Source organism: Acartia tonsa, chromosome 11 (genome assembly GCF_053477335.1).
Source record: "Acartia tonsa isolate MP-2025a chromosome 11, ASM5347733v1, whole genome shotgun sequence".
NCBI lineage: Eukaryota > Metazoa > Arthropoda > Copepoda > Calanoida > Acartiidae > Acartia > Acartia tonsa.
Window position 1 is genome coordinate 24,613,720 of NC_137270.1, and position 26,835 is coordinate 24,640,554.

Genomic DNA, 26,835 nt, shown 5'->3' on the forward strand with positions numbered 1-26,835 from the left:
TCCGTAAAAACTTATCCCAGGCCAGATGGTTTAACAGTTGTGCTGGTGCCATCAATATCTCTGGTCTTCTGCATCAGGTTGCTGGAGAAAAAACTTGGACGCTCAGTATCCATTTCTATCACGCGATACTTTTCAGGCACCTGCAATAGGGAGTAAAAACATTCTTTGAAAATCATTGATATAGGGCACTACTGTGTGCATTTTTTCTTCAAATTCCACAAGGTGGCGGCGGAAATGAACCTAAATGAGACCAAAACTTTATTGGGACCAAACTATGGCATGATGAACCTTCCTGAATTGGCCTTGATGACAAGAAGGAAGAAGAATCAAAAAAGCTTTTTCAAATATCTAGCCAGAAATATCTAGTAAAAACTATTTATCCAAACCGGTTTTTGATAAATCAGCTGATTTAAACAGTTTTTTTTGCAGATTTTAGTATCACGATTTAAAAACGGTGTTTGATCCTTCATTCTCTCATCAACCCATCAATAACTAAACATTTGTCTGTAAATCCTAACAGTTTTTTTGTAATGCATTGCCCCTGTTCTGCAAAGAGAATCCCCATTCTCTTACTCTTCATATCACTAGGTGATATAGTGTGATATAAAATCAAACCCAACATATCTGCCCATCCCCGCGGAGCCTATACCTGCGGGAATACCCTGCGCCAAATGTAACCTGATTTGACCTAAAGTAAAACACAAAAAATACACCCATTCTACCTCCCCCCTCCCTCCCCCATATTTACAATTTATTTCAAAATAAAGGGGGGGGGGTTATGTTCTGCGCTCTGCTATTTACTTTTAAGGAAATCGGCCCAAAATACAAATTCCTAATCTACATACCTCTTTTTTCTCTCCTTTATACAAAACGACGACATCTTTGTCTTTAGGTGTTCCGGTTCCAAAACTTTCAGCCATGCGTTGTTGAATTCTAAATTAAAGGAATATTTTAATTTTAAGATTTTAAGAATATTAGGTATAATAGTTTGGTTCATTTTGCTTAAAAGAAGTAAAATGTTGAACTATGAGAAAACTTTTTTACCGATAATTGTAATCTAACAGGGAGTTAATTTTTCAACATTGATGCTTTCGCAATATTGCGTAAAATTGTGAGCAAGCTTCCATTCAAATGCGATTATTAAGTCTAACTGTTCTTCATGTTGACCAAACGCATAGTATAATTTGTCTGGAATCTTACTCCAAACTTTACTGAATTTTGCTAAAGTTACTATACCCTTTCACATCTATTGTCTTATCCCTACAGATCTATGTAAGCGAAGATATCAACAGTCAAATACACATCATATTAATTTTCGCTATAATTTAGTAATAAATAAAAAGCTGCTTAAAAGCAGTCCGACGGCTATGGGTGTTTCATAATTAGTTATGCCCCGTATTGATGGGAATGTTGACAAGAAGTTTCAGCTTTCTATCTTTTATAGAAGCCGAAAAAATCACGTTTCTCCCAATAAGGACAGGCGGACTTACGTACATTTCAACTTATAGAGTAGATTCGATACTAAAAAAGGACTCACAATTTTGTTTCTTGCATAATCTTCTTGTAAGTCAGGGGAGCCAATTTTCCGAGTTCAAAATATTCTCCAGTGTTATTGTCCACCCGGATTTTTCTATTCATTTCGATCATTTTTGAGGTTCCCCAGTCCTGAAAATAAAGTTTTTTTTGTGAATTTAAAATGTTAGGTATCTATTTATTTATTTTTGAGGGGGGTGGGGGTTGATTTCCAGGGGTGAATTTCTTGGGGGGAGGGAGAGGAGATACCCCCCCCCCAAAAAAAAAAAAATAGTTAAAAGAAGCTTCACTGTAAATCAATGAAAACCATATCGGTTTAGCGGTTAGCGAGATCCTTCGCTACAGACAAAAAAGCTTACCACTTTATATAATTGGATTTTAAAAAGAAAAAGGAATTTTTTTCTGTTGGGTGGGGGAGTTCCTAGGGGTGATTTTCTTGGGAAAGTGGAAGTAACCTCTCCCAAAATTGTTGTAAACCATTCCTAAACCCATAAGAAGCTTTACTGTAAAGGAAAACCCTATCGGTCCAGCGGTTAGCGATATCATCAAAGAAAATAAATGAATCAAAAAGGAAAAGTAATTTTAATTGGCGGACATGTTAGAACACAAAATATAATCTTGTATTAAAGAAAATATGCGCAATAGTCCCATTCCATGACTTTTTTGTCTTAACACCTAAAAACTACATAACTGCAGACTCCAGAGGTTTGGATACCCTACCAGATCTTATTATAGTGCATCTCTGAACCAAGGCATGCCTCCTACTCTATTTATAATGTCGCGCATCTGACAAAGCAGCAGTAGAAACAAATTTTAATTTTTTAGTTATGACTAGGTGTTAAGCCGAGATTCGAACCTATCACCTCCCCGGACAACGAGCGGATGCACTCGTGTTACGCCACAGTCGCGGGTTTATAAAATTCTACCTTTACACCAAATCTTCTGGTCAATCTGACTTCAACAGTGCGCCTTCTGCGTGGGGTAACCCACAGAAATCCACGATTTAATAAACTTTCCTGAAAAGAAAAAAAATATGATAAACTCAATAGGGTGAGGCGGGGCATTACCGGTAATTTTTTTGGTTTTTTGAAAAAAAAATGGGGTAAATATTAATATTTTTAAATGGGACCAAGACCATTAGAAAGCTTACGGAAAGGACTCTCAGGTCCTAATAGGACGTTATCCTAGGACTTTTAGAAGTTTGTCATAATTGGACTCAAAGAAATTACCGATAAATGCCCCACGGTGGGGCATTGTGGGTAACGTCTTTTCAACAGGGTGGGCATACAAAAAACCCACCCAAAAAAACCCACCCAGGGTTTTTTTAAAAACCCATTGAAAAAAAACCCAAGGTTTTTTGGGTTTTTGAAAAAACATAGAAATTTCACGTTAAAATTTACAAATTAAACCTCTATTTACTCAAAGACTAGGATCTAATAACATCTTAAAGCAAATTTTATCTAAAAAACGTAAAAAATATGAAGTAAGGGGGGGGGGGGGTTTAATGCAACTATCTCGTAATCAATGATTAAATAGCACTTAGAATTCGAATTTTGATCTGAAATTTTGCATGAATAATCCTTGGTAAGTCTATTTTTCCTAAATCGAACAAAAAGTTGGAAAAGTAATGGCTAACGGCTGGCAGCTCAGATGTTTTGCCATTTTTCGGCTATCTTAAGAGCAAATTAGTCACAAAACCTATCTCCATATAATACTTTTTGTCGCTCAAAAACCTTATCAAACGGTTCTAGCCGGTTGCTGTAGGTACTAGAAATTTTAAAAATGGTTATTGCTATCATTTAACATGAATTGAACCAAAATGTTTTTAAAAGTTGATTCCTACGTAATTAATGATGAATTTGCCCTCAAAATAGGCAAAAAACGGCTAAACGGCTGTGCCGCCAGCCGTTACTTTTTCCAATTTTTTGTTCGAATTAGGGAAAATAGACCTACCAAGGATTACTCATGAAAAATTTCAGATCGAAATTCGAATTCTAAGTGCTATTTAATCATTGATTACGAGATGGTTGCATTAACCCCCCCCCCCCCCTTTATAAAAATGATGCTCTACTTATTGTTCAAATGTTTATGAAATTACTTTTTCTCAAAACTTAATTTCAGAAAACGCTTTGCTACTAAATTGATGATATATAAATTGTGTAAATTACATAATCATAATTGATTTTTAAACTAAAACATAACAATTTAAGAAAAGAAATATTTACAGTGCCGTGCAGAGGGTTTTATTAAGGGGATGTAAAAAGGGGAATACCTTAATAATTTCTGGGAGGGGGGGGGTGTTGACAGCTTAGGAATAGAGGAGGAGGTTCCATGTTTTGAAGCTTTTAACCTCCCCTCCCCTTCAATAGAATATTTTGTGCACCGTTGCTAATAAGGGTTTATAATTGATCGAAATTCCAGTTTTTTTCATTATCTATCTTGTTTATTGTGAAATCTTGCTTACCTTTTACCTACAACAACATAAACATTAATATTTCATCAATATATCAAATGTATTTGACTCCTAATTGAAAAAACCCAATAAAACCCGAAAAAAAACCAATAAAACCCAGGGTTTTAAGGGTTTTTACGGGTTGGGTTGGGCTTTTTTAAAAAACCCTGGGTTTTTCCCCACCCTGCTTTTCAACCTAAAAAAAATCGATGAAAAACGGCCAAACGGCCAGTCAAACATAAAAAATCATAATTAGTATAGGTTATAGGGATTATCCACAAAAATTTTCATAAAGATCGGACTATTCCTTCTATGTCAAAAATCATCTTTTTAAAAAGACGAGAAATTTCGATTTTTTTTCACAAAAATTTTCTTAAAAAATAAAATTTAAATTTTTTTATATAAAAAAACCTGTTCTATTAACTTTTTGGCCTAATTCTTAAAAAGCCCATATTGAATTTTAGATTTTACCAAAGAAAACCTGAAAATTTATCTTAAAAATCGAATTTGAATTTTTTTTTCGACGTTACCGAAAAATACCCCGCGCGAACTTAGGTCATTTTTGAAAAAAATATAACTCTACATTTAAGCTCTCAACGGATTTGGAAAGAGCGGGCAATTCTTAGTTCAAAAGGTTTATACGGATCAGTTCTAGGTCTTACCAATTATTGTGTAGGTCGATCTTTATACACCTAGGTGAAAATTTTTTTGATAAAAAAAAATTTTCGTCTGAATTTGAGACCCAAAAAGTACCCTTAAAATTCATCTCACAAAAATTTCATTTTATACTTTTTTGAAGGCAATTTAATAAGAAACAAATTTGCTTTGATGTTTTTTTTTCTGTCAGTCGATTAGAACATGGAGAAAAATGTCATTTTCTGAAGGTGGGTAAAAAATTACCGGTAATGCCCCTTACCGGTTAATGCCCCGCTTGACCCTAATATTACAAATATGATTAATTGGGGCTTTACCACAAGTGGCCGGTTTAGCACTGATACCCCTCCCCACCACACCCATTATTTTGGACAGAAAAAATCAAAATTAAAAATACCCCTAATGTAGATTAAAATTTATGGTTGAAATGTTTAAACACTCAACTTAATGAATCAACCAAACAAAATTCATTAAAGTCCCCAAAGTTATTAAGGCAACGAATAAGAAAATTTTATGGTAACAGCTCTGAAATTTCTACCTGTTCTTGATAAGTTTGTCGTTGTAATGGAACAGCTCCCACAGCTGCAAAGTCAGGCGACATAAATCTAAATTAGAATTCATATAATTTTAGTTAGCACTTGATAATAATATTTTATCAGTAATTTTCAGGACAATATGATGGGACATTTAATCTAATAGAGAATATTGTAACTTAATTGTCGAATATACGTTTTTTTCTTAGGACTCCTATTTTTGAATTTCCAAAATTAATAAAATGTTTTTTATAGATGTTTCTGATTTTCAAGAAAATTAAGTTTTTGAATTAATTTACCATTGTCCTATCAATATATCCCTCATTATTTATATAAAAAGATTTTTCTCTTTTTCCTAAAGTTTTACCTGAAGAACATTTAATTTATTTTTAATTATCTTTAGATTTATATAAAGTTTGATCAAATAAAGAATCCATATATTTTCCTATTGTATTGAAGATCATTTGATTTCTTTTTAATTTATAATTATAAAACGTTTGTAAAGAAACCATAGTTTTTTCCAGGGGTGAATATTCTGCACAAGATTGATTTTTTTTCCCCGGCGACAATCTTTTTTATTTTTTCCCCCCCTTGTTTTTTCTCACCAAGTAGGGGAAAATGGAAAAATATTTATATAACTCTATATTTTATTTATTTTTTCCCTCCTGCCACACATTTTTTTAGTTTTTTTTTTCACCTAGGAGGGGGGGAAATGGAAAAAATGTTTTCAGTTTTCTTAATTTTTACATTTTTTTCCCCTCAAACCACTTATTTTTTATTTCCCCCCCCCCCTGAGCCGGGGATCCCATGTAGAATATACACCCCTGGTTTTTTCCATTGATAAAAATATTACTTTTTAAAGGGGGGGGGGGATGTTTAATTCAACCATCTCGTAATTAATATGGATGATGGATTTGCATTAAAAATAGAAAAAAAACCGCTAAACGGCTGAGCCGCCAGCCGTTACTTTTCCAACTTTTTGTTCGATTTAGGGAAAATAGACCTACCAAGGATTACTCATGCAAAATTTCATATTAAAATTCGAATTATAAGTGCCATCTATACATTGATTACGAGATGGTTGCATTAATAAAGAAAACCCTTTTCTGAAAATTAAATAGTAAACAAACAGGACTTGTTAAGATCTAAGAAAGAACAGTAGCTAAGCGTTTGTTGTTTTTGATTAATTACTTTAAATATATTTTGTAATTTTATTGATGAAATAGGGGAGTGATGGGGATGAAGAAATGGGGGAGTGATGAGAATGAAGTAACAGGGGAGTAAACGGAAGTGATGTAATAAGGGATTGATGGGAATGATGAAATAGGGGAGTGATGGGAATGATAAAATGGGGGAGTGATGGGAATGATGAAATAGGGGAGTGATAGGAATGATGAAATAGGGGAGTGATGGGAATGATGAAATAGGGGAGTGATGGGAATGATGAAATAGGGGAGTGATGGGAATGATGAAATAGGGGAGTGATGGGAATGATGAAATGGGGGAGTGATGGGAATGAAGTACCAGGGGAGTAAATGGAAGTGGCGTAATAAGAGAGTGAAGGGAAGTAAAGTAATTGGTAGTAAAGCAATCAGGGAGTGGAGGTGAGATAAGGAAGGGGGTGAGTATGTAAATTGGAGAAATGAAGAAGTGAAGTGGAGTGAAGCGAAGTAGGTTACATACGACAGACACTACATCTTATAAAGTAGCTTCGCTACTAAATACAAGAGAAATAAAGGATCAGACGAACATATCCCAATCAAAATTTTACCTGAAAATGAAATTTTGTGCATGGACATGCATTCTTTCAGTCACAGTTCGCAATAAACTCATTTTTATCCAAGCTAGATTATCTGAAACGTAGAAAAAAATATATCAGCACTTTAATTTACCAAAAAACTTATGGATATAGTCCCTTTTGTGGCAACACTCCTTAAAAGGCGTATTCTTTGTTTTTTTCACAGTTGCTTTTCTCCTATTTCTAGTCCCTGCGGGGGGGGGGGGGCTCTAACCCTGCGGGGCCAATTGCCTAACCCTGTGGGGCTATCACCTAACCCAATATAACCTAACATAACCTGAAATAACCTATCAAAAGCCATTTTAAAAATACGACGAATCGCATCTTAAGGGGCGTTGCCACGAAAAGGACTATTCCCAAAATAACTGAACTTTAATTTACAAATCACCTTTTAAAGTTAAGAATCACAGATATTTTATATGATTATATGAATAATTTCATGAATGATATGATGATCATTACTTTTTTATTTAAGAAAATGGACAATAGAAATATATATTCTTACGAATTTTATAGACGTAGGTTAATATTTATCATGTAGAGATATAAACAAAAAGAGGATCAGATGCACTTTACGGTAAAATGTTCCTGGGATCGATTATTTACAAAATCTATGAAAATAAAAGGCTGACTGTGCATCATTGCATATAGTCTATTCCATATTATTCAAAGGCCGCATATAACTATGTGAAAAAATAATGTATACTTTTAGCTGTTTGGCCATAAGGAATTATTGAAATTAAACGATTTTTGGAGATTATCGAGCCTAGAAATAATTTAACTGTGAACTGCACCTGATCCGAGAAATATATTCATGAAGATTAAAAAAATAACATTTGACATTTTCTAAAATCTTTTATAATTAAAAAAAAACACAAAAATCTAAACAGCATGATTTAAGCAACATTAGGTACAAAAGAACTTGAATTTAGTTGAGGCTTTTTAAAATTTTTTAATTCTTTAAATTGTTCTATATAAAATGTTACTGAAGTAAATCAATGGCATAATTGAGTTACAATTTGTCAGTTTCTTGAGATTAAAAAAAAATTTTGACGAAAAAATCCGCCAAATTATTGATTATTAATATTATTTCTAGTCCAGAATTGAACCAAAGCTTCTGCTATTGTCTTCGGAATTTTTCTCTTGCTCTGAAGTCCAATGCTGATATTCTAAATAATAAAATATTGATTATGTTCCCAAGAAGCGAAGCGGAGCTTTCCAACAAAGTGCATGTAGAACACTGAACCCCCTTCTTCCAAATTTTTAAAATAAATTTTAAAAAAAGAGGGGTGATTTTTTCTCTTTGCATAACCCCTGCTGTGCAGTGAAGATATTTATACTAGGGTTGGGCCGGATATTGAAAATTGCCCGATATCCGGCAAATTACCGGACACCCGGCATTAGAAATCAGCCGGATATCCGGTATCAGGATAGTTTCAATATTATAAATGGCCGGATATCCGGCCAAACCAAATATCAGGCCCATCCCTAATTCATACCTGTGGTACCCTAACCCTGCAGGGCTACAAAGTACCAAACATAACCTAACATACAGTGATGAAAAATAAACGAAAAAATCCCCCCCCCCCCGCCTTTGTTTTCAAAGGTATAGTTCCACGAAGTGCATTTAAAGAGTTAAGGTACTTGGAGTAGTGAACTTTTATATGTCTTAGTAGAATATATTAGGCATTGGATAGATATGATTATATGTAAAAGAATTTTTAACTTTGACCTGGCCGAACTTTTTTTATTTGACAATATCTAAAAAAAAGTTAAAGTGATTTGCCACATAAATTACATGAGAATGGTCTATTTTTTTTCCTAATATGTATACCCAAAACACCAGTATTAAAGAGAGAATTGCCACATAATTCACAAGAGTTATAAAAAAATTTAACAGGGGTTTCCCTTGGGGCAAGTTTTCTAAAGATACTTAAAAAACATAAAAATAACGTCCGGTTCTTCGCGTGACAGGTTTTCTATAGATTAAAAAAAATAAAGAAAACAGTCTGGTTTACTTACTTAAAAAACATAAAAGATAACGTCCGTTTAAAAAAAAACTGTCCCATGACAAACCGGACGTTATTTTTTATGTTTTTTTAAGTACCTTGCCTCAAGGGAAACCTCTGTTCGATTTTTTTTTTACTTTTGTGAATTATGTGGCCATTCATTCTTTAATACTGGTGTTTTGGGTATACATATTAGGAAAAAATAGACCATTCTCATGTAATTTATGTGGCAAATCACTTTAACTTTTTTAGATATTGTTAAATAAAAAAAGTTCGGTCAGGTCAAAGTTAAAAAATCTTTTACATATAATTATATATATCATTATCCAATGCCTAATATATTCTACTAAGACATATAAAAGTTCACTACTCCAAGTACCTCAACTCTTTAAATGCACTTCGTGGAACTATCCCTTTGGATTTAAAATCATTTTAAATACCTGGATTAGTTGTATGCCAGCTTTTTCTGTCCCACTTGCAAGCAGTGCTTCTCTATAATTGTAATAAACATTATATTTTGAGCTAGCGGCTACGCCCCTAGAGGGCCTTAGGTACACTTAAGTGAAGGGACGTATTCAAACCTTTACTTTCAATTTTAGTTTTAATAAGTTAATTTTTTTTTGGAGGGGGGTAGGGTATTTATACAGGACGTTCCTCTTAGAAGGGTGCAGGTACTATTTCTTATCTTTGAATAGTAATAACCTTTCCAGTAATTATAAGAAGCTTCACAGTAAAGGAGAACCATATCAGTTCAGCGGTAAGCAAGATCTTAATCTTCAGACAGACATACTTTTACTTGTAAATAAGGCTAAAAGGAAAATAAGTTTGAAATTGACACGCCTATAGATAATATTTCCTTTCATAACTTAAGGACATGAAATTGAAAAGAGTTTGATTAAGTTGACAAACAAAGTACAGAGATGGGTTTTTGAAAGATGAATGCCGCATTTTTTTATTCGCGAAATTTAAACTTAGTAGGTATACAACTATTTATTTAATTATTTGGCTTTGTTCAACGGCCTTCTTAGATGAAAAACAAATTATCTTCAATCCATTTTTGCTGCATATTAATCAATGCATCTTTTTAGAGCTGTATTAGACATTATACAAATGGCTAAAATAATAATTTTAAAATTTTGAATTCTTAAGTTGTATACTCTGTTGAAATTCTATCGTCTTCGTTCAATCAATCAATGTCGAAAAAATGTCGAAAAAACGCGGCATTCATCTTTCAAAAACCCATCTCAGAGATGGTTTTTTTTTTTAAAGATTTCCATTACAGAGACTTAAACAAATGCCAGCCTGCCCCTAGCCTCGGAGACCCATTCTACACTCCTTGTCCGGCGGCCATTTCCCCTCTGAATATCTGTGGAAACTTTGATCCCACCCTACTGATACAGCAACAGGTAGATTATCTTTGCTATAGCTGCTCTTACTCTATAACTATCCTGTCTGTATGTCTTATACCCCACGGGAGATATAGCATCATTCCCGCACACCAGAAGTAAAATTTTCCAAATATGATAATAAAAATGTTATTGTTCATAAGGATATTCATAAAATATTCCAAAAGATAACAATAATGATAAGTCGTGAATAGGAAACCTGACATAATCACTTTTTTCATAACGTTTTTATTAAATTCCTAAGCTGGAAACTATTGATTTTTTTTACAAAATAGATCAATAAACTTACTTTAAAATGTTCTTCAGTATTAAAATACTTCCTGATAAGAGGCGAAGCTTCTTTATAATTCAGAAAGTCCGCCAGTCTGTCTAGTGAAATACAGTCAGGGGGGGAGGGAGGGGGGAACGTCTGTTATTCAAGATATTATTTTTAGTGATACTCTGTAAAAATGAGCAAAATCATACAGTTTCGTGGTTTTCTCATGAGTCTAAAGGGATAAGACAATGGCCAAAAAATTGATGTTCATCCCAGATGATGCTACACAAAATTACCCTTTATGTAGATTTAAATTATTGATTGAAACGCTTGAACATTTAAATTAATTAACCAACCTATCAAATTCAATAAAAGTATTTAAAGATGCTAAGCGAACAACGCAGATCTATAATCTTCCTACTTTTAGACTAAGAAGAAGAAGATCTTAATGGACAAGATGATGACCCTTATAATGTATCTACTGAAGACAATAAGATGCAGGAGCTTAGATTTATCAAGACTATAGCCAGCTGCCAATATAAGAAGAATCAGCAGCTGCCAAGATTAATATGTCGTTAATGCAATGTTGTCAGATTTATGTTTATTGATGATGCATGACTGGATCTAATTGGATGATTGTTTCAGAGTGATCAAGCCTGTTATACCGCAAAGGTGAGCCACTTCTTTATGCAAAAACCATTGTAATAAAACTTTGCGGACTAGTATAATAAACAGCCGATTATCCCCCCTCTCTCTGTATTTTCTACTACTTCTATTTTCTATGTGCTTTTAAGATCACTGAAAATCGGCTCTATAACCAACTTTATCCGTTTGTCCAACCATGATTTTGCGCTTCGCTACTTATGGGCTTTGTCATCCTATATTTACAATTTAAATTTTTCAAATCTTAAAAGGATTTATCTGTCTTAATAAAAGTTATGTCATTCAATATTATTAATAACGGCTTCACCCCTAGAGGCCCTCCGTCAAATCAATAATAAACCTTCCCTGGACATTTAAAAGAGAGCCATATCCGTTAGCGAGATCCTTCCAAACTCACATACACATGCATAAAGACTTACAAGGGTAAGAGGTAATTTAATGTTCTTTAAAATATAAACTTCTATTACCTACCACGCCGAAAAAATTGCAAATGGGTCGCAAATTTTCGCAAAAAAATGGTGAATTTGCAAAATTCAAAAAAATATAAAAAAAATTGGAGGGGATTTTTTTTGTTTTTAGGAGGTTGGGGGTGTCCCACCCCTCAAAGAAAATAGCATAAAACCACCACAGGACCAGTAGGTATATTCCCTGAAGAGTAGAATCCAATCGGCTCATTGGTTACTAAGATCTTAAGGAACGGACGGACAAACATCATTCTATTTTGTGTTATAGACTAGCGGCTTCGCCCCTAGCCTCTAGGAGAAATTCGTAGAAGGACCAAGGAAATCTTCAACAACAAAAAAAACAAGGACCAAGGAAATCTTCAGCAAAAAAATGGGGGGGATTTTTTTTGTTTTTGGGCGGGTTGGGGGTGTCCCACCCTCCAAGAAAATAGCCTAAAATCACCACAGGACCAGTAGGTATATTCCATGAAGAGTAGAATCCGATCGGTTCAGTTGTTACTGAGATCTTAAGGGACGGACGGACAAACATCATTTTACTTTGAATTATAGACTAGCGGCTTCGCCCCTAGCCTATAGGGGCTTTGCCCCAAGATGTAATCAAAAAAAAATTAAGGCAAAATTCGTTAAAGGACCAAGGAAAAAAAAAAAAAAGGACCAAGGAAATCTTCAGCAAAAGGTTTAGTTTTAATGTTTATTTGCCTGAATTGTTGTGGTGTTTCATACTCGTCTACAATGCCTTGGGCCATTTCAACAGACAACCCCTAAAAATAAAATTTTAGAAACATAGTTTAAAATCTATGGTGTTATGGTTTATAATAAGGCAAATTTGACCCAACTGAGAGGGGGGGGGGGGTAAAAAAAAATAAAAAATATGTGGTTGGGGAGAAAAAATGTAAAAATTAAGAGGACTGATGCATTTTTTTCTATTTTTCTCTTATCTTTGGTGAAAAAAAACTAAAAAATATGTGGAAGGGGGCATAATCTGAATAAAATAAAAAGTTCAGAAAATATGTTTCCATTAAATTCATTTTATCCCCTTCCTTGGTGGAAAAAACTAGGAGAGGAAAAAAAATTTGCAGCAGGGGAAAAAATGAACCTTATACAGAATATACACCCCTGAATAAGGACCATAAAAGAAGTTTAGGGACGAAGCATTTTTCAAAGAATACGAAATATCTAGAAAAATAAAATAGCACACAATCACTCATGCACATTAGGTATAATTTTCCACCGACAAGACTATGAAACCGCTGAATTGCAGTTTTCCAGACGGTCAGGCGGACAATGTTCTTGTTCATGTAATGTTACTAAGTTTGGGTATTAGTCCCTTTAGTGGCAACGCTGCTTAAGGGGCGATTCTTTGTTTTTTCACAATAGCTTTTCTTCTATTTCTAGCCCCTGCGGGGCCAATTGCCTAACCTTGTGGGGGCAATCACCTAACCTAACCTAAAATAAACTATCAAAAGCCATTTTAAAAATACGACGAATCGCCACTTAAGGGGCGTTGTGACGAAAGGGACTATTTCCCAAAGTTTTAGTTTACCTTCAATTTGAGTAACATTTTTGCAAATATTTCCTTCAGTGTCATTTTTCTGTTCTTCCTGTATATCAACAAAATATCATTAAAGTCAAAGTTGTTTTCTTTGAATTGTACCCTTCTCTTGCCCTATATGAATCTTCACTAAAAGGGAGAACCAGGTGAAGCCGTTAGCGAGATCATTAGAGAAAAAAAACAAGAAAGACAGACATTTACTTAAGTATAAAAATGTGTACCTTATATTATAATATAAATAAATCTTTTTTCACCCTGACTTTGAATTTTGAATTTTTTTCAAATTTTGACTAAAAAGATTTTTTTCCTTGATGAATTGTTCAGTTCTGAAAAAGTTAAAAGACACGAGTCTCTGTCCTTAACTACACCGTTACTTAGATCAGCCTAAAAAGATATAGTATATTAACGGCTACGCCCCTACTTTTGGTGAGGAGGGGTAGTCAATCATCACCTCCCCTCATATTAAATTTTTTTTTTAAAGAAAATATAAAAAAAATTGGTGGTGTCATTTCTTTCTAGAGCAATTACTCTTGGAAGGGTAGTAGAACCCTCCCTTAAACAAAATAGTTATAAACCTCGCCAGAACCTCCGAGAAGCTACATTGCAAAGAAGAACCAAATAATGTTGGTCAGCGGTTAGCGATATCTATACAAAAAGACACACAAACTGACAAACATCCTGTTACTTTTATAAAAGGAAATTTTTGCAAAAAAAAATCAATGATGTTCCATATAAGTTCAGGGGTTAGAGAGATTCTACGCTACATACATAGATAGAAAGACATTCTATTACTTTTGAATAGCGATAAAGGGAATAGGAGCTTTCACAATATTGCGTAAAGTTGTGAGTAAGATTCCAGTCAAAGGCGCTTATCAAGTCTAACTATTCTTAATGTTGATGAAGCGCATATTTAAAAGCAGTTTGACCTAATAAGCGCCTTTGACTTTACGCAATATTATGAAAGCTACTATTCCCCTATAAATTCACCTGTGTACAACTTTTAATTGTGCGACCACTGTATTTCTTTTGGAGCATTCTTGTGAACAGAGTTAGGAATTGAATACTTTCCAACTGATCTTTGGTTTGGATAATATGGAATCCCTCTTGCACAGCTGTATTACTCATTGCCTAACATAATACAAAAAAATCATAAATGGACAAGCGGATTAAGTATTAATGAAGCAGATACTTAGTTGTCATAAAAAAAAGAGAACGATAAGAGAATATGCGAAATACAAATCAAAAAGAGATGAAAATTTTTGTCTCTTGAAGCATAATAGGCAGACTGGCGGACCAAGTAAATTATATACTGAATACTCAGGGAACTTAATACAAACCTTTCAGCTCTCAATCTTATATAGCAGCGGAGAAAATAAAATTTTCCCCATATCGTTAAGGACGTACTGGCGGATATACAAAATAAATTAAAGGATAGATTTGCTACAAAAAAAATGCCAAAAGAACAAATTTGCTATAACTATTCTATTACAAAACAAGAATAGTTACTTCACGGATATAAATTGTAGTACAATTATATATAAGATTAAACCAGTTTTTATATTCGTAGAAAACTGGATATAATAAGATGCTAGGCATAATTTTCCAGTAATCCACCGGATAATAATCGATTTCGAAGCCATACGGGAAAAGTTATTTAACAAGTTTTAAAAGCTGACCTGATTTATAGATTCAGTAGTGACAGGTCTACCCCCTTGTCCGGCTGCGTTGGCCCAAAACTGTTTCTGTTTACTGTAGTCCTTGGAAATATTATCATCATAAATATTCCTTAATTTTGGTCAAAATACATAAGTTGCAATATATTAAAATTCTCTTAAAATAATCGATAGATATTATATTACTTGGATGTTACGCCAGATTTTCATGTACTCTGATAAAACGATGCTCGCAGCTGGCTAATATAACGACAACCCCATCCCTCTTTGTTTACCCCATCCCTTCCCTTCCTAGTGGATGAACGAACTGAATAATAAATAAAAATATCTATTAACTAACCTCTATAAGATAGTAAAACCTATGAAGTCCACTTGCTTTCATTCGAAATTTCTGTTCCTCGTATCTTCCATCCTTTACTGAAGCCCACAAGTCATCCAGACGTTTTCTAAAATTAAAGTATCCTTGTGTAAAAGTAAAAGGATGTTGTCTGTAGCTTAAGAACTCGCTCATCGCTGGAGCGATTTGATTCTCTGTTGCATAGAAGCTACTTAGAGGTACAGGGAAGGTTTTTACCCCCCCCCCCTCTCCTCTTTCCCTTTTGACCTAAATCACCCATTGAAGCATCTAGGGGCGTATCCGCTAGCTATTACATGTTTTATTAAGTATCTAGTCATTGTAAATAAAAAAAATAGTGTTTACCTCTCCACAATGTAAGGCAAAACCAGTTCTCTTGGCTGCCTTTGCAGCGTGTACTGTCCGTCGACTGGCGCCAATTTTTCCCGCGCAATCCACAGAAAATCTCCGACATTGAGGTTGCGTGATTGGTAGGCAACACCGCAGGATTCAAGATGGCGGATTGTTTCTATCTTCATAGTTTTCCTGATGACAATATTGGGTTATATAGTAATTTAATGCTTCAAATGACGTGAAAAGTTTATTGGTAATAAATTGCCACATGAGAAAGAAAGAGAGAGCCGAGAGATATAGAAACAGAGATAGAATTAGACAATCATCAATGTTTAAATAGAAGTTTAAGTAGACTTTTGAAAATAACAAATATTAAGGAGTATTACAGTAAATGAGACACAATACTATTGAAAAAAATGATATCATGCTTGGCTTTTGAATGAAGGGGGACATTTTTATCAAGCATTTTCCGTAAAGTGGTGGGTTATCGTTTAGTCAAATGCGACTATTAAGTCAAACTGTTTTTAATTATGACCATTTCATATAATATACATTTGGTCATAATACGGCAACAGGCAAAAAAAGACCCCTTTTCTACTCCTCACCTCCCTCCTGCACCGCCACCAGTAGTTTCAGTATTATCAACACACATTAGCACTTCAAATTCTCCACTTCTCAAAACAAACTCGGGTGTATATCCTTCGTTAAAACCTAGGTAAATAATCAAACTAAATCTATGGATTAATAAAAATTATACCTAATATTTAATAATTATATTATTATACAATAAGAATATTTACGCATCGTATTATAGTCAGATTTCTGCGTATAGTAAAAAAAAATATGAGATTTAAAACAGTTTTCTTAGCCTCGTATGGCTAATGGAACGGGCTAAGAGAAATGGTTTTAATTTTATGATTTTTATTTTAATATTCGTGGAAAATTTTTGTAACACGATGCTATACATAATTTTTCAGTATGGCTGACAACCGGTTCTAATCCAGCGGATATTAATCGGTTTCGAAGCCCTACTGTAAAACATTATTAGGTGGTTTTTTTATGAAAAAAGTCCAATAAAAAAGTATAACAACCTTGATTAGCAGATGTTAGAGCAGCTTGCATGAAACTTCTTTGAAGCTTTAACAGTTGGTGCATACCATCCTCTGGTAAATCAACCAAAGACTTTCCATATAATCCAGATCCTAAAGAAAAAAATTCATCTTATTATACTAGCGGTTACGCCCCTAGATGCCTTTAGTGGCACTTAAGTAAGAGAGAGGGGGTGGTTCAACCTCCCCTTTCAATTTTAGTTTTCAAAAGAAAAAAAATAAGGAAAGCGATTTTCTTTCAGGGTGGAGATACCTTTCACCAAAATAGTAATAACCCTATTTGAATCTTCAATGTAGAGGAAAATCTTATAAGTCTAGCGGTTAGTGAGATCTTAAGCTACAGACAGTTGGACAATCTGCTACTTTAAATTAAGATTAAAACCATTTATTTTATATTAATTTTTATTACCTTTTGAACCTCCAGCCTTTTGTCTGCTCGAGGACGCTTGAGAAAAATCTTCCGAAAAGGACAAATCTTCCAAATCAAAACTAGGCTCATTCGCAAACGCTGTTCTGGATTGTGATTGGCTACTCGATGGCTCTGCTCTAGATTGTGATTGGCTGCATGATGCTGTTGCCCCTAACTGTGATTGGCCAGAATGGGATGACTTAGTTGATTTTTTTGGTGGATTTTTAGATGTTTCAAAACTAATTTCTTGGCTCAGTTGAGATGTAGACGTCACAGGGGGAAGTTCTAGAAGAATAAAATACTTTACATGATTATAAAAATATCTTTCATGTTTAATTACATGAAACTGGTTAAGTTTTGTATAATTGAGTAAAAAATGAAAAAAAAAAATATGAAAATACCTTCACCATTTTCAACAGCCAAAATTCTAAGGGCCAACTCAATGCCCTTGTCTGTGATGGTAAATTTTGCTGGGTTTGACCATCTTCTCACTAGTTCTCTTTTCACCAGGGTACTGAAAGTGGGACATTTTTTTCGCGTATTTTTCGTAAACCTTTCAGTCAAACGTTCAACTTACGTTTTGTCATATTTAAGAACAGTTTGACTTAATAAGAGCATTTTAACTAACAGGTTACACCCTACTTTACGGAAAATACGAAAAAGATGATCCCAATTATAATATTTTCTATTAATAATACAAAGTAGCTTCAGTCCGTCAGTCCGTCTGTCTGTCTCTTAAGATCTCGGTAACCACAGAACCGATTGCATTCTACCTTTCAGGGAATATACCTACTGGTCCTGGTTTAATTATCTCTTTGGGCAAATCTCCTAGAGGCTAGGGGTGAAGTCGCTAGTGTGTCTATAAACTAATAAGTCAAATAGCTTAGAGAAGTATTACACAAAGGCGAGATAAACAAAGATTTTTTAAAAAGACATACGTAACATACATCCTACTTTTATGGCATATAGACATCCAGAATGACTAAAATTATGCATGTTCCAATGCTTTTATCTGATACAAATTAAATCCTAAAACAATGGCCAATGTACTTCAAATTTCAAAAAGACAGACACACATAGATCCTACTACTTTTGTAGATGGACATTGAATAGCTGCATAGGTTTACTGGAAATTATTTTCTAAGGCCGCAAGTCGTAGAAAATTGAAAACAGGGGTGTATATTCTGCACAAGATTTATTTTTTTACCCCTAGTTTTTTTCACCAAGAAGGGGGGGGGGGGATGGAAATATATTTAAAGAAAAAAAAGAAATATTTTCAGTTCCCTGAATTTTTTACATTTTTGTCCCCCCCCCCCCCCCCCCCCTCCTTTAGCAAGGTCAATTTTGCAGAATATACAGATAATACACTCCTGATTCAAAATCCGTTGAAAATAGGTCAAACTGGAAAAAGTGTGTCTCAAAACATAGCCTAGGTATTTCTAAGTACTTTTTTAAAAAAAAGACATGAAAAATAATTACCTCATATTGTTCCATGCTGAATAGAACTCGGAATGAGCACTCTTGTTTACAAAAGATTGGTCACACAAGGGCTGGGCTTGGCGTATAAGTTCATCTTTCCCCATATATCCAATATAGTCATCTCTCTAATAGAAAAAATGGCGCTATATCACAAAGTATCCTCTTAAGCAATTCAGTATACTACCCCCCCCCCCCCCCCTTCAATTATTTTTGAAATATATTGAAAATAAAAAAGGAGCAGGTGAGGGGGGGGGGGTGGGAGTAGTAATATTTCGCTTGTTTGCTTATTACTAGGTTAGGTTATAATGGGTATCCCCACAGGGTTAATGCACCGCAGACATAAGGTCTCCCAGGGCTAGGTCCCTCCTAGGGGTTAGGCATTGGGAAAAAAATTGAACATAAAAATAAAAAAATATTTTAGATTAATGAATAGCTCACCTGGTTTGCTTTATGGAGAGTGATAAGCAAGGCATAGCCGCCACTTCTGGTCTTCGGAACATACATCCCCCTTCCCCCTCCTTTACCACCTTTCTTCTTACCTGAGGCAAATTAAGTTGATTAAAATATAATAGGTATTTTAGCGTTATCCTCTTAGAATTTTTTTTCAATTTTGAAAATTATAGTAGTTATACAACAATTTTAGGTTAGGTTAGGTTATAGGCTAGGGAGCCGAGCACTGCGGCTAGGCAGGCAAGGGGGCTGTGCGCTGCGGCTAAGCAGGCAAGGGGGCCGAGCGCTGCGGCCAGAGTTCATAGTTCTGACGGGGTAGGGCGGGGGGTATTCAAATTTTTAAAATTGAAAAAAATTTCTAAAAGGATATTAAATAGGTTTAAGTAAAAATTCTAATCTATAACTTATACCAGCCCGTCTCTTAAACTCATGGATCTACAGGGATAAGACAATGCTTTTATTTGTGTTTGTCTGGATTTATGGAATTGTTTTTTTATCTACATTATATTAAAATATACCTATCAATCAACCTATGCATCTTATATGAATACTAGCATCAAAGACTTAAATTTTCAAATAAACAAGCCTAAAACCATCATGTGACCTATTTCAAGATTACCTAAATGGTGAAATTATTGGTCCAGTAGTTATTAAAATCTTAACTTACAGACAAAAGAAATTACCACTTTTTATAATAGAATTTGTTACTGGTTAACAATCTTACCTGAATTATTAAAAGATGTATCATTAGCTGTATCATCACCAGTAATGTCTGTAAGATCATTTGCACTGTTGCTAGCATTTACTCTGCTCTTACCTTTACCTCTACCACCTGAAGATGGATCAAAAATAATTTGTTAAATGTAAAAATTCAGTTTTTGAAGTACCTTTTAACAAAAGTAACACGATGTCTATCTGTCTGTTCTTAACCGCTGAACCTATTTGTCTTATTCGTAGTGAATCTTCTTATAGGTCCACGGATGGTTCATAACTATTATAGAGGAGGTTAACTGCACCCTTCCCAAGAAAATCAACAGTTGAAAAAATACCCCTCCCTCCCACATATTTTTTCACTTTTTACCTATAAAATCAAAATTTCAATTTGAGGGTCGATTTCCTTTTTTCACTATTATTGTCACGCAAGACATACCTAGCAGTTTTTAACGTAATAATATTAGTTATCTATAGCATCGTATTATAAACGGCTTTCCGCAGATTGATATTATGAGTGTACGTACATTTTTATATTCGTAGAAAACTGGATATGATACGATACTATACCTGATTTTTCAGTATTAGCTCAGAACCGGTTCTAATCCAGAGGATTATAATCGGTTTTGATGCCATACTGGAAAAACCCTTACCTGCAGCTGATTTTCCTTTTCCTCTTCCTCCTTTACTTTTTCCTTCCAAAAGATTTGATATGGCTTGCAGTGATGGATGTTGACTTGATGAATCTTTAATTTCTAAAACAATTTAAGTATGTATTAATATATTTGTATCCTTATAATAAAGTAAAAGAATAACTGTGTGTACCTTTAGATAATAATTTCGGATCTACTGCAGTTCACGGTAAAATATTGCTGGTAACGAATATTGCTTAAAATCTATGAATTTAAAAGGCTGCTAGCTGCCAAACGGCTGAACGTACATATCATAACCGCACACCATTATAAGCGGTATAAGAAGGCCTACAAATTATCTGGAATAGCCAAGATCCAATGATGCACAGGGAAAGATTCACTGAAGAAAAAACGCGTAAAATAGGCATTTTTCGCGCATTTCCCTGCACTGAGAGATAAATATGCATTATTAATTTATGGCTATTCCAGATTATTTGTAGGCCTTCTTATGCCGCTTAAAGCAGTGTGCGGGCATGATCTGTACGTTCAGCCGTTTGGCAGCTAGCAGCCTTTTAAATTCATAGATTTTTAGCAATATTCGTTACCAGCAATATTTTACCGTGAACTGCAGTAGATCCATAATTTCTGTCAGAGCATTACCGACAGACTGACGGAGCAGGTAAATTATATACTGGACTCTCATCAGTACAGGAAATCTTCACAAAAAATTCAACCTTCTCTCTTTAATAACAGCCAAAAAATCACGTTTATTTATCTATTTGTTAGGTAAAGATGGACGAACGGACAATTAAAACTGTGGAGTAGCTTCGCTAGTAAAAAAAAACATTTACTGATCTGTTACTTACGTTCATTTGACTCATTCGTATTCTCTCTGTCAATGATGCTAACAAACGAGTCAACGGTAGGAGATTTAATAGAAAATCCGCCAACAATATCATCATCATTGTTAATAGGAGTTTCATAATTATAATCATTGTCAAAATCTTCAATCATAACAGGACTAGCAGTTGCAGTAGCATCATTGCTTAAATTTCTTCTGACAGGAGAAAACTCGTAATTGTTTGACTTTGGAATATTGTTTATTGATTGATTGGAAATTCCAGGAACAGCTGATCCAGGTGAGTTTGGATCAGGCGGTGAAGGAAGATAATCATCATAGCCTAAATAAAACTTAACTTTATGAACCAACTCAATAAAAGTTCCCAAAGTTGTTAAGCCAACAATTAACAATTAAGTGTATTAAAAAATTTTGGGGGATCAGTGCCCGACTGGGACTTTAAGGGAAAGCACCATTTCATATTTTAAAAAAAATGTCATAAAATTAGTGAAAAAGTACTGACCTGGCGAATTAATTGAGAAGCCAGAACCAACAGGAGATATTGCTCTCGGTGGTGTTCTATTGGATTCTCTGGGTTGGGATGGCCTTTCAAAAATGATATCATAAATTCAAACAAGTAGAGTAAAAATAACAGAACCAAATGCCTTCTTTAAGTCAAAAGAACACTAACTATAAGGGAAGCATAATACTTGCTTTAAAACCATGGTCTTAGCATTAAACGTTTTGCTTAAATAAAGTGTAAAGAACTTTTTACAAAGCTAAAAATTAAAATATAGCTTACTTCAACGAAGATACTGGGATCTTTTAGTATACATGCTTTGCTAATATAGTCCTTAGATATTGGCCAATACGTTCCTCGATGGCTAGGAAAGGGATATGGTCATAAGTAGGGGGGAGTTGTAATAGCCAGCTGGGAGAACAGGTAATGAAAAAAATCTCTTTAATATTCAAGTATTCTATATTCATTTCTAGTGCACACATAAAGAACTCCAATAATTAGATTCCTAATACCTTGATAATGGAGAATCACTTCTAAGAGGTGGTGGTGACGTTTCAGACCTTGGGGTCGGTGACTCGATACCAATTCTACGTCTTAAAGATCTGGCTTCAGCATCCAGCTGTTCCTGGAGCTCCCTGGCTATCCGCATATCCTCATCCTCCTGGTAATAGTATAAACGCTTATCCTATTATATAAAGTAGTAAGTTTTTTTTTTGTCTGTAGCTTAAGATTTTAATAACTACTGAACCGATAGAGTCCTACTTCTCCATTTTATAGAAGCTTATTATAGGTCCCTGGATGGTTTTAGGCTTTTTAATTTTTGTATCTAAGTTTTGGTTTTCGGCTATTTTCCTACTTTCTTTACTTCTTTCAATACAGACCTCCTAGATGCTAGGAGCGCAGCCGCTAGTAATTGTACAAGTCATAAGAAAATCATTTAATATTGATACCAGGGAGGGAAGGAACATTGGACTGTTTATTACACTGTTACTTATATTTTATAATCACGTTTTCTTAATAGTTGTCTCTAAAAATTTGGATACTTTTAATGATTCCAAGAAGATAAGTGTACAAACTTTTCAACCAATATTTTTGTTAAAATGGGATGTATACAATTTATTGTCCATTGTCTTATCCCTTGGGATCCCTGAGTGAAACCAAGGATAATAGCATACAAAAAAGCGAAGTTAACACATTGATAAATAAATTAAGGTTGTACAAAAGCATTGGTAAACAATTTTCTCGTATTCATTCGAATCCGGTGGATAGGAACCGGTTCTCATCCATACGAAAAACTATGTCTAGCATCGTATTAAATCCAGCTTTCTACGAATATAAAAATGTACAATCATAAGACTAAAACCATTTTTTTAGACCGTGCCTTCGGCACCTCGGGGCTAGAAAACTGGTTTTAATCTTATAATTGTACAATCAATATCCGCGGAAAGCTGTTTATAATACGATGAAAGAAATAACTATTAAAAGTAACAATCCTGATTTAACTTAAATTTGGCATTATTAACTTAACTCAAAATCTTATTTTTAATTGCAATAAAAAATTTTGTAATGTTGAAATATTATCAAACAATTTTATCATGTCTAAACATGACTTACATGACAAACCATATGATTTCTTATAGAAACAGGAAAAATGCATTATTTACTTTAAATTCGCTTTCCTGTAATGAATACAACAACTGGAGTAAGATTCTTGGAATAAAATAAGATGCATTAATTTAAAGAAAACACTTAAATCAAACTAATTAAACTCCGTTTACATGTAATAAGACCTAAAAGAAAGAAAAATATTGAATACTTGCTTGAAAAATCCTCTAAACAACCAATCAACTTAAAAACTAATTTCTTCCATTTGCAATTTTGTAACACGTGAAAAATATCTTTAAATATTCTAATTCGAAGTTAGCTACTTTAACCCGCGACTGTGGCTTAACACAATTGTTGACGAGAAGGTGATTGCTTCTAATCTCGGCCCATACCTCGTCATAACTAAAGACGTTGAAATTGTGCCTACAGCTGCTGTCAGATGCGCGACATAAATAGTAATACCTTGGCCCCAAAAAAGTGGAATCCATTACCATGCACATATAAGACTTCAAAATAAAGATCGTGCAATCAAAGGATTAAATGTCTGAAGGGCGTTTGCTAAAGTTTTCTTATTCGTTAGCTTAACAACTTTGGGGACTTTAGTAAATTTTGATTGGTTAATTCAATAAGTTAAGTCATTAAACGTTTCAATCACTAATTTTAATGTACATAAGTGGTAATTTTGTTTATTATCGTTATGGATGTACATCAATTTATCGTCCAATGTCTTATCCCTTTATATCCCTGAATAAAATACCTGCGATTTTGTTGATTGTCTGGAGGTGTTTAAATCATTTTCCTCTTGTTGACTTAACATTAGAGCATACTCATAATCTTGTTCTTCTTGACTCTAGTTATAAACATGTTTTAATTTTTACTTCATTCCCATTTAAGAGAAACAAAATTAGATTCTAGAGTTTAAAAATATTTTTGGAAAAGTTTGGAAACTTAATTTTAGTGCTATTCAATCAAGACTTATTTCAAGCCAATGAATTGAAGATGTGTTTATAAAACTTTGGATACCAGTAAAAGGGGGGGGGGAAAATGTGGTGACTCGTGCCACGACATACCAGCAATTTTATTTTGGGTGCTACTCCCTTAGTTTTAGAGATAATTGGGTGAAATCTTTTGGGCTGGGTCACTAATTACCCCAACTAGAGGTATCTTTCAAAAAAAAACGGCGGCAGGTCCGCCGCTCCCGCCGTTCGCCGCCGCCAAAAAAAAATTTTTTATTGCATTTCTCGCCGAATTAGGCAATTTAGAATCATTAATTCTCGTTTATCAAGGTATATCTTAAATTCAGTGCCTCTCCTAAGCTTTTAAAGATATTGAGACAAAACCTTTTGAGGTAGATCAGTAAAAAATATTTGAATAAAAAATGGCGGCGATACCGCCGCTCCCGCCGTCCACCGCCATTTTCCGCCGCCGCCGCCAAAATTTTTTTTATTGCATTTCTCGCCGAATTAGGCAATTTGGAATCATTTGAGACAATGTTATTTTTTTCAAAAATTTTTCCCCTTATAACCAACCCTGCGGGGGGACTTAAATTCAGTGCCTCTCCTAAGCTTTTAAAGATATTGAGACAAAACCTTTTGAGGTAGATCAGTAAAAAATATTTGAATAAAAAATGGCGGCGGTACCGCCGCTCCCGCCGTCCACCGCCATTTTCCGCCGCCGCCAAAATTTTTTTTTTATTGCATTTCTCGCCGAATTAGGCAATTTGGAATCATTTGAGACCATATTATTTTTTTCAAAAATTTTTCCCCCTACAAGCCGTCCTGTGGGCGGCGGAAAATAGCGGTGGATGGCGGGAGCGGCGGTATCGCCGCCATTTTTTATTCAAATATTTTTTTGCTGATCTACCTCAAAAGATTTTGTCTCAATATCTTTAAAAGCTTAGGAGAGGCCCTGAATTTAAGATATACCTTAATAAACGAGAATTTGAAAAAAATGACTAAGTCCCCCTGCAGGGTTGGTTATAAGGGGAAAAATTTTTGAAAAAAATAACATGGTCTCAAATGATTCCAAATTGCCTAATTCGGCGAGAAATGCAATAAAAAAATTTTTTTTGGCGGCGGCGAACGGCGGGAGCGGCGGACCCGCCGCCGTTTTTTTTGAAGGATACCTCTAGTTGGGGTAATTAGTGACCCAGCCCAAAAGATTTCACCCAATTATCTCTAAAACTAAGGGAGTAGCACCCAAAATAAAATTGCTGGTATGTCGTGGCACGAGTCACCACATTTCCCCCCCCCCCCTTTACTGTCCAATGTCTCCTCCCTCCCTGTGTCTTTTAAAGTAACAAAAAGATTGATCTTTGTGTTATTTGAAAATGTAGAGAGTGGATATTATGGGGTAATTACAGAAGATTGGGTAATAAACGAGGGGATGTGGGTATGAAATTAATATGAATAAAGCTATTTATAAGATTTTCAGTTCATAATATGATCCTTGAACCACCCCCTATTTTTTTTATAAAATACCTAAATTGAAAACAAAGGAAAATAAAGGAATAGGTATGGGGATTAATTTATGCCTAACCCCCTGGACACTGTAGCCATAACTTCAATGCAAAAAAGGAAAAAATACCCCCACCCCCTCTTAATTTCAATTTTTCTCAATATAAAGAGAGCTCAACAAGGAACTTTAAGTGAAACAGTCAACGTTTATACCTGATTTTTATTTCCAATAGAATCCAATTTCTTCCTTGGACTTTTATCCTCTTGGTTTTCCTCATGTTTTCTCTTGTTGGAGAATAAACTATTTTGAGAATCACTAAAAAAGTAAGGGATAATTAACCCGAGGAATTAGCGTAAATGATAGCGTGCCTGCTTGCTGTCGGGTTCGAGTCTGGTCCATGTCATACTATAGACGTTAAAAAAGGTACCTACTACTGCTATGTCTATTAATTGACACTAATAGTGAAAGTAGGGTGAATGTCTTGACAAGCAAAACTCTTTACCCTGCACAGTTAGGACTTACAGACAAAGGTCGTGCAATCAAAGGGTTGGCGTTATGATATCTTAATAAATATCGTTGGGCCTATTAAAGTTATTTCTCTTGTTTCGAATTAATTCAGTTGTTGGTTACAGCTGATTAAGTTTGAAATGAGAAGGAAAATCACAGATAAAAAAAAGCACAACTATTTTGAAAGATAAAACTAATATAATCTCACCTTGTATTTAACAGAAGATGTACATTCCTAGTTCTAGCTAAACTTAATCGTTTATATTCAGCATGAAATTCTCCAACATCCTCAATAAAGTCTTCGTTTTCACAGTTTTCCATATCATCAGGAATCTCTATAATATTCTCTGCCACTTTTCCAACTAAAATATAAGGTTTATCACAATCTAATATACATGGATAACAACATCCATAAAAGCGAAGCTCTAAAATCAGAT

General features: G+C 34.4%; 2 protein-coding genes across 2 annotated transcripts in view; both read right to left on the minus strand.

The window, feature by feature from the left end:
- mRpL32 (mitochondrial ribosomal protein L32) lies at positions 1–7,027 on the minus strand. The gene is made up of 6 exons (XM_080176455.1): positions 6,944–7,027; positions 5,178–5,244; positions 2,460–2,549; positions 1,538–1,665; positions 846–933; positions 1–140 (listed from the first exon to the last, which is right to left on the minus strand). Exons 1-6 carry the CDS (start codon positions 7,003–7,005, stop codon positions 12–14), a joined length of 564 nt encoding a protein of 187 aa, XP_080032581.1. The 5' UTR covers positions 7,006–7,027; the 3' UTR covers positions 1–11.
- The window catches only part of LOC145331668 (uncharacterized), a 23,605-nt gene continuing 3,791 nt past the window's right edge, over positions 7,022–26,835 (minus strand). Inside the window, exons 5-27 of the mRNA XM_080176449.1 lie at positions 26,607–26,760; positions 26,104–26,206; positions 24,192–24,284; positions 22,342–22,490; positions 21,833–21,915; positions 21,338–21,652; positions 20,493–20,594; positions 19,853–19,960; positions 19,117–19,217; positions 18,679–18,803; positions 17,601–17,713; positions 17,200–17,484; positions 16,773–16,883; positions 16,287–16,392; positions 15,694–15,873; positions 15,334–15,439; positions 14,997–15,077; positions 14,308–14,448; positions 13,625–13,704; positions 13,312–13,366; positions 12,468–12,529; positions 9,420–9,471; positions 7,022–8,139 (exon numbers count right to left, since the gene is read on the minus strand). Coding sequence (XP_080032575.1) covers positions 8,041–8,139; positions 9,420–9,471; positions 12,468–12,529; positions 13,312–13,366; positions 13,625–13,704; positions 14,308–14,448; positions 14,997–15,077; positions 15,334–15,439; positions 15,694–15,873; positions 16,287–16,392; positions 16,773–16,883; positions 17,200–17,484; positions 17,601–17,713; positions 18,679–18,803; positions 19,117–19,217; positions 19,853–19,960; positions 20,493–20,594; positions 21,338–21,652; positions 21,833–21,915; positions 22,342–22,490; positions 24,192–24,284; positions 26,104–26,206; positions 26,607–26,760 — 2,804 coding nt within the window. The 3' untranslated portion in view covers positions 7,022–8,040. The remainder of the gene's footprint in view (positions 8,140–9,419; positions 9,472–12,467; positions 12,530–13,311; positions 13,367–13,624; positions 13,705–14,307; positions 14,449–14,996; positions 15,078–15,333; positions 15,440–15,693; positions 15,874–16,286; positions 16,393–16,772; positions 16,884–17,199; positions 17,485–17,600; positions 17,714–18,678; positions 18,804–19,116; positions 19,218–19,852; positions 19,961–20,492; positions 20,595–21,337; positions 21,653–21,832; positions 21,916–22,341; positions 22,491–24,191; positions 24,285–26,103; positions 26,207–26,606; positions 26,761–26,835) is intronic.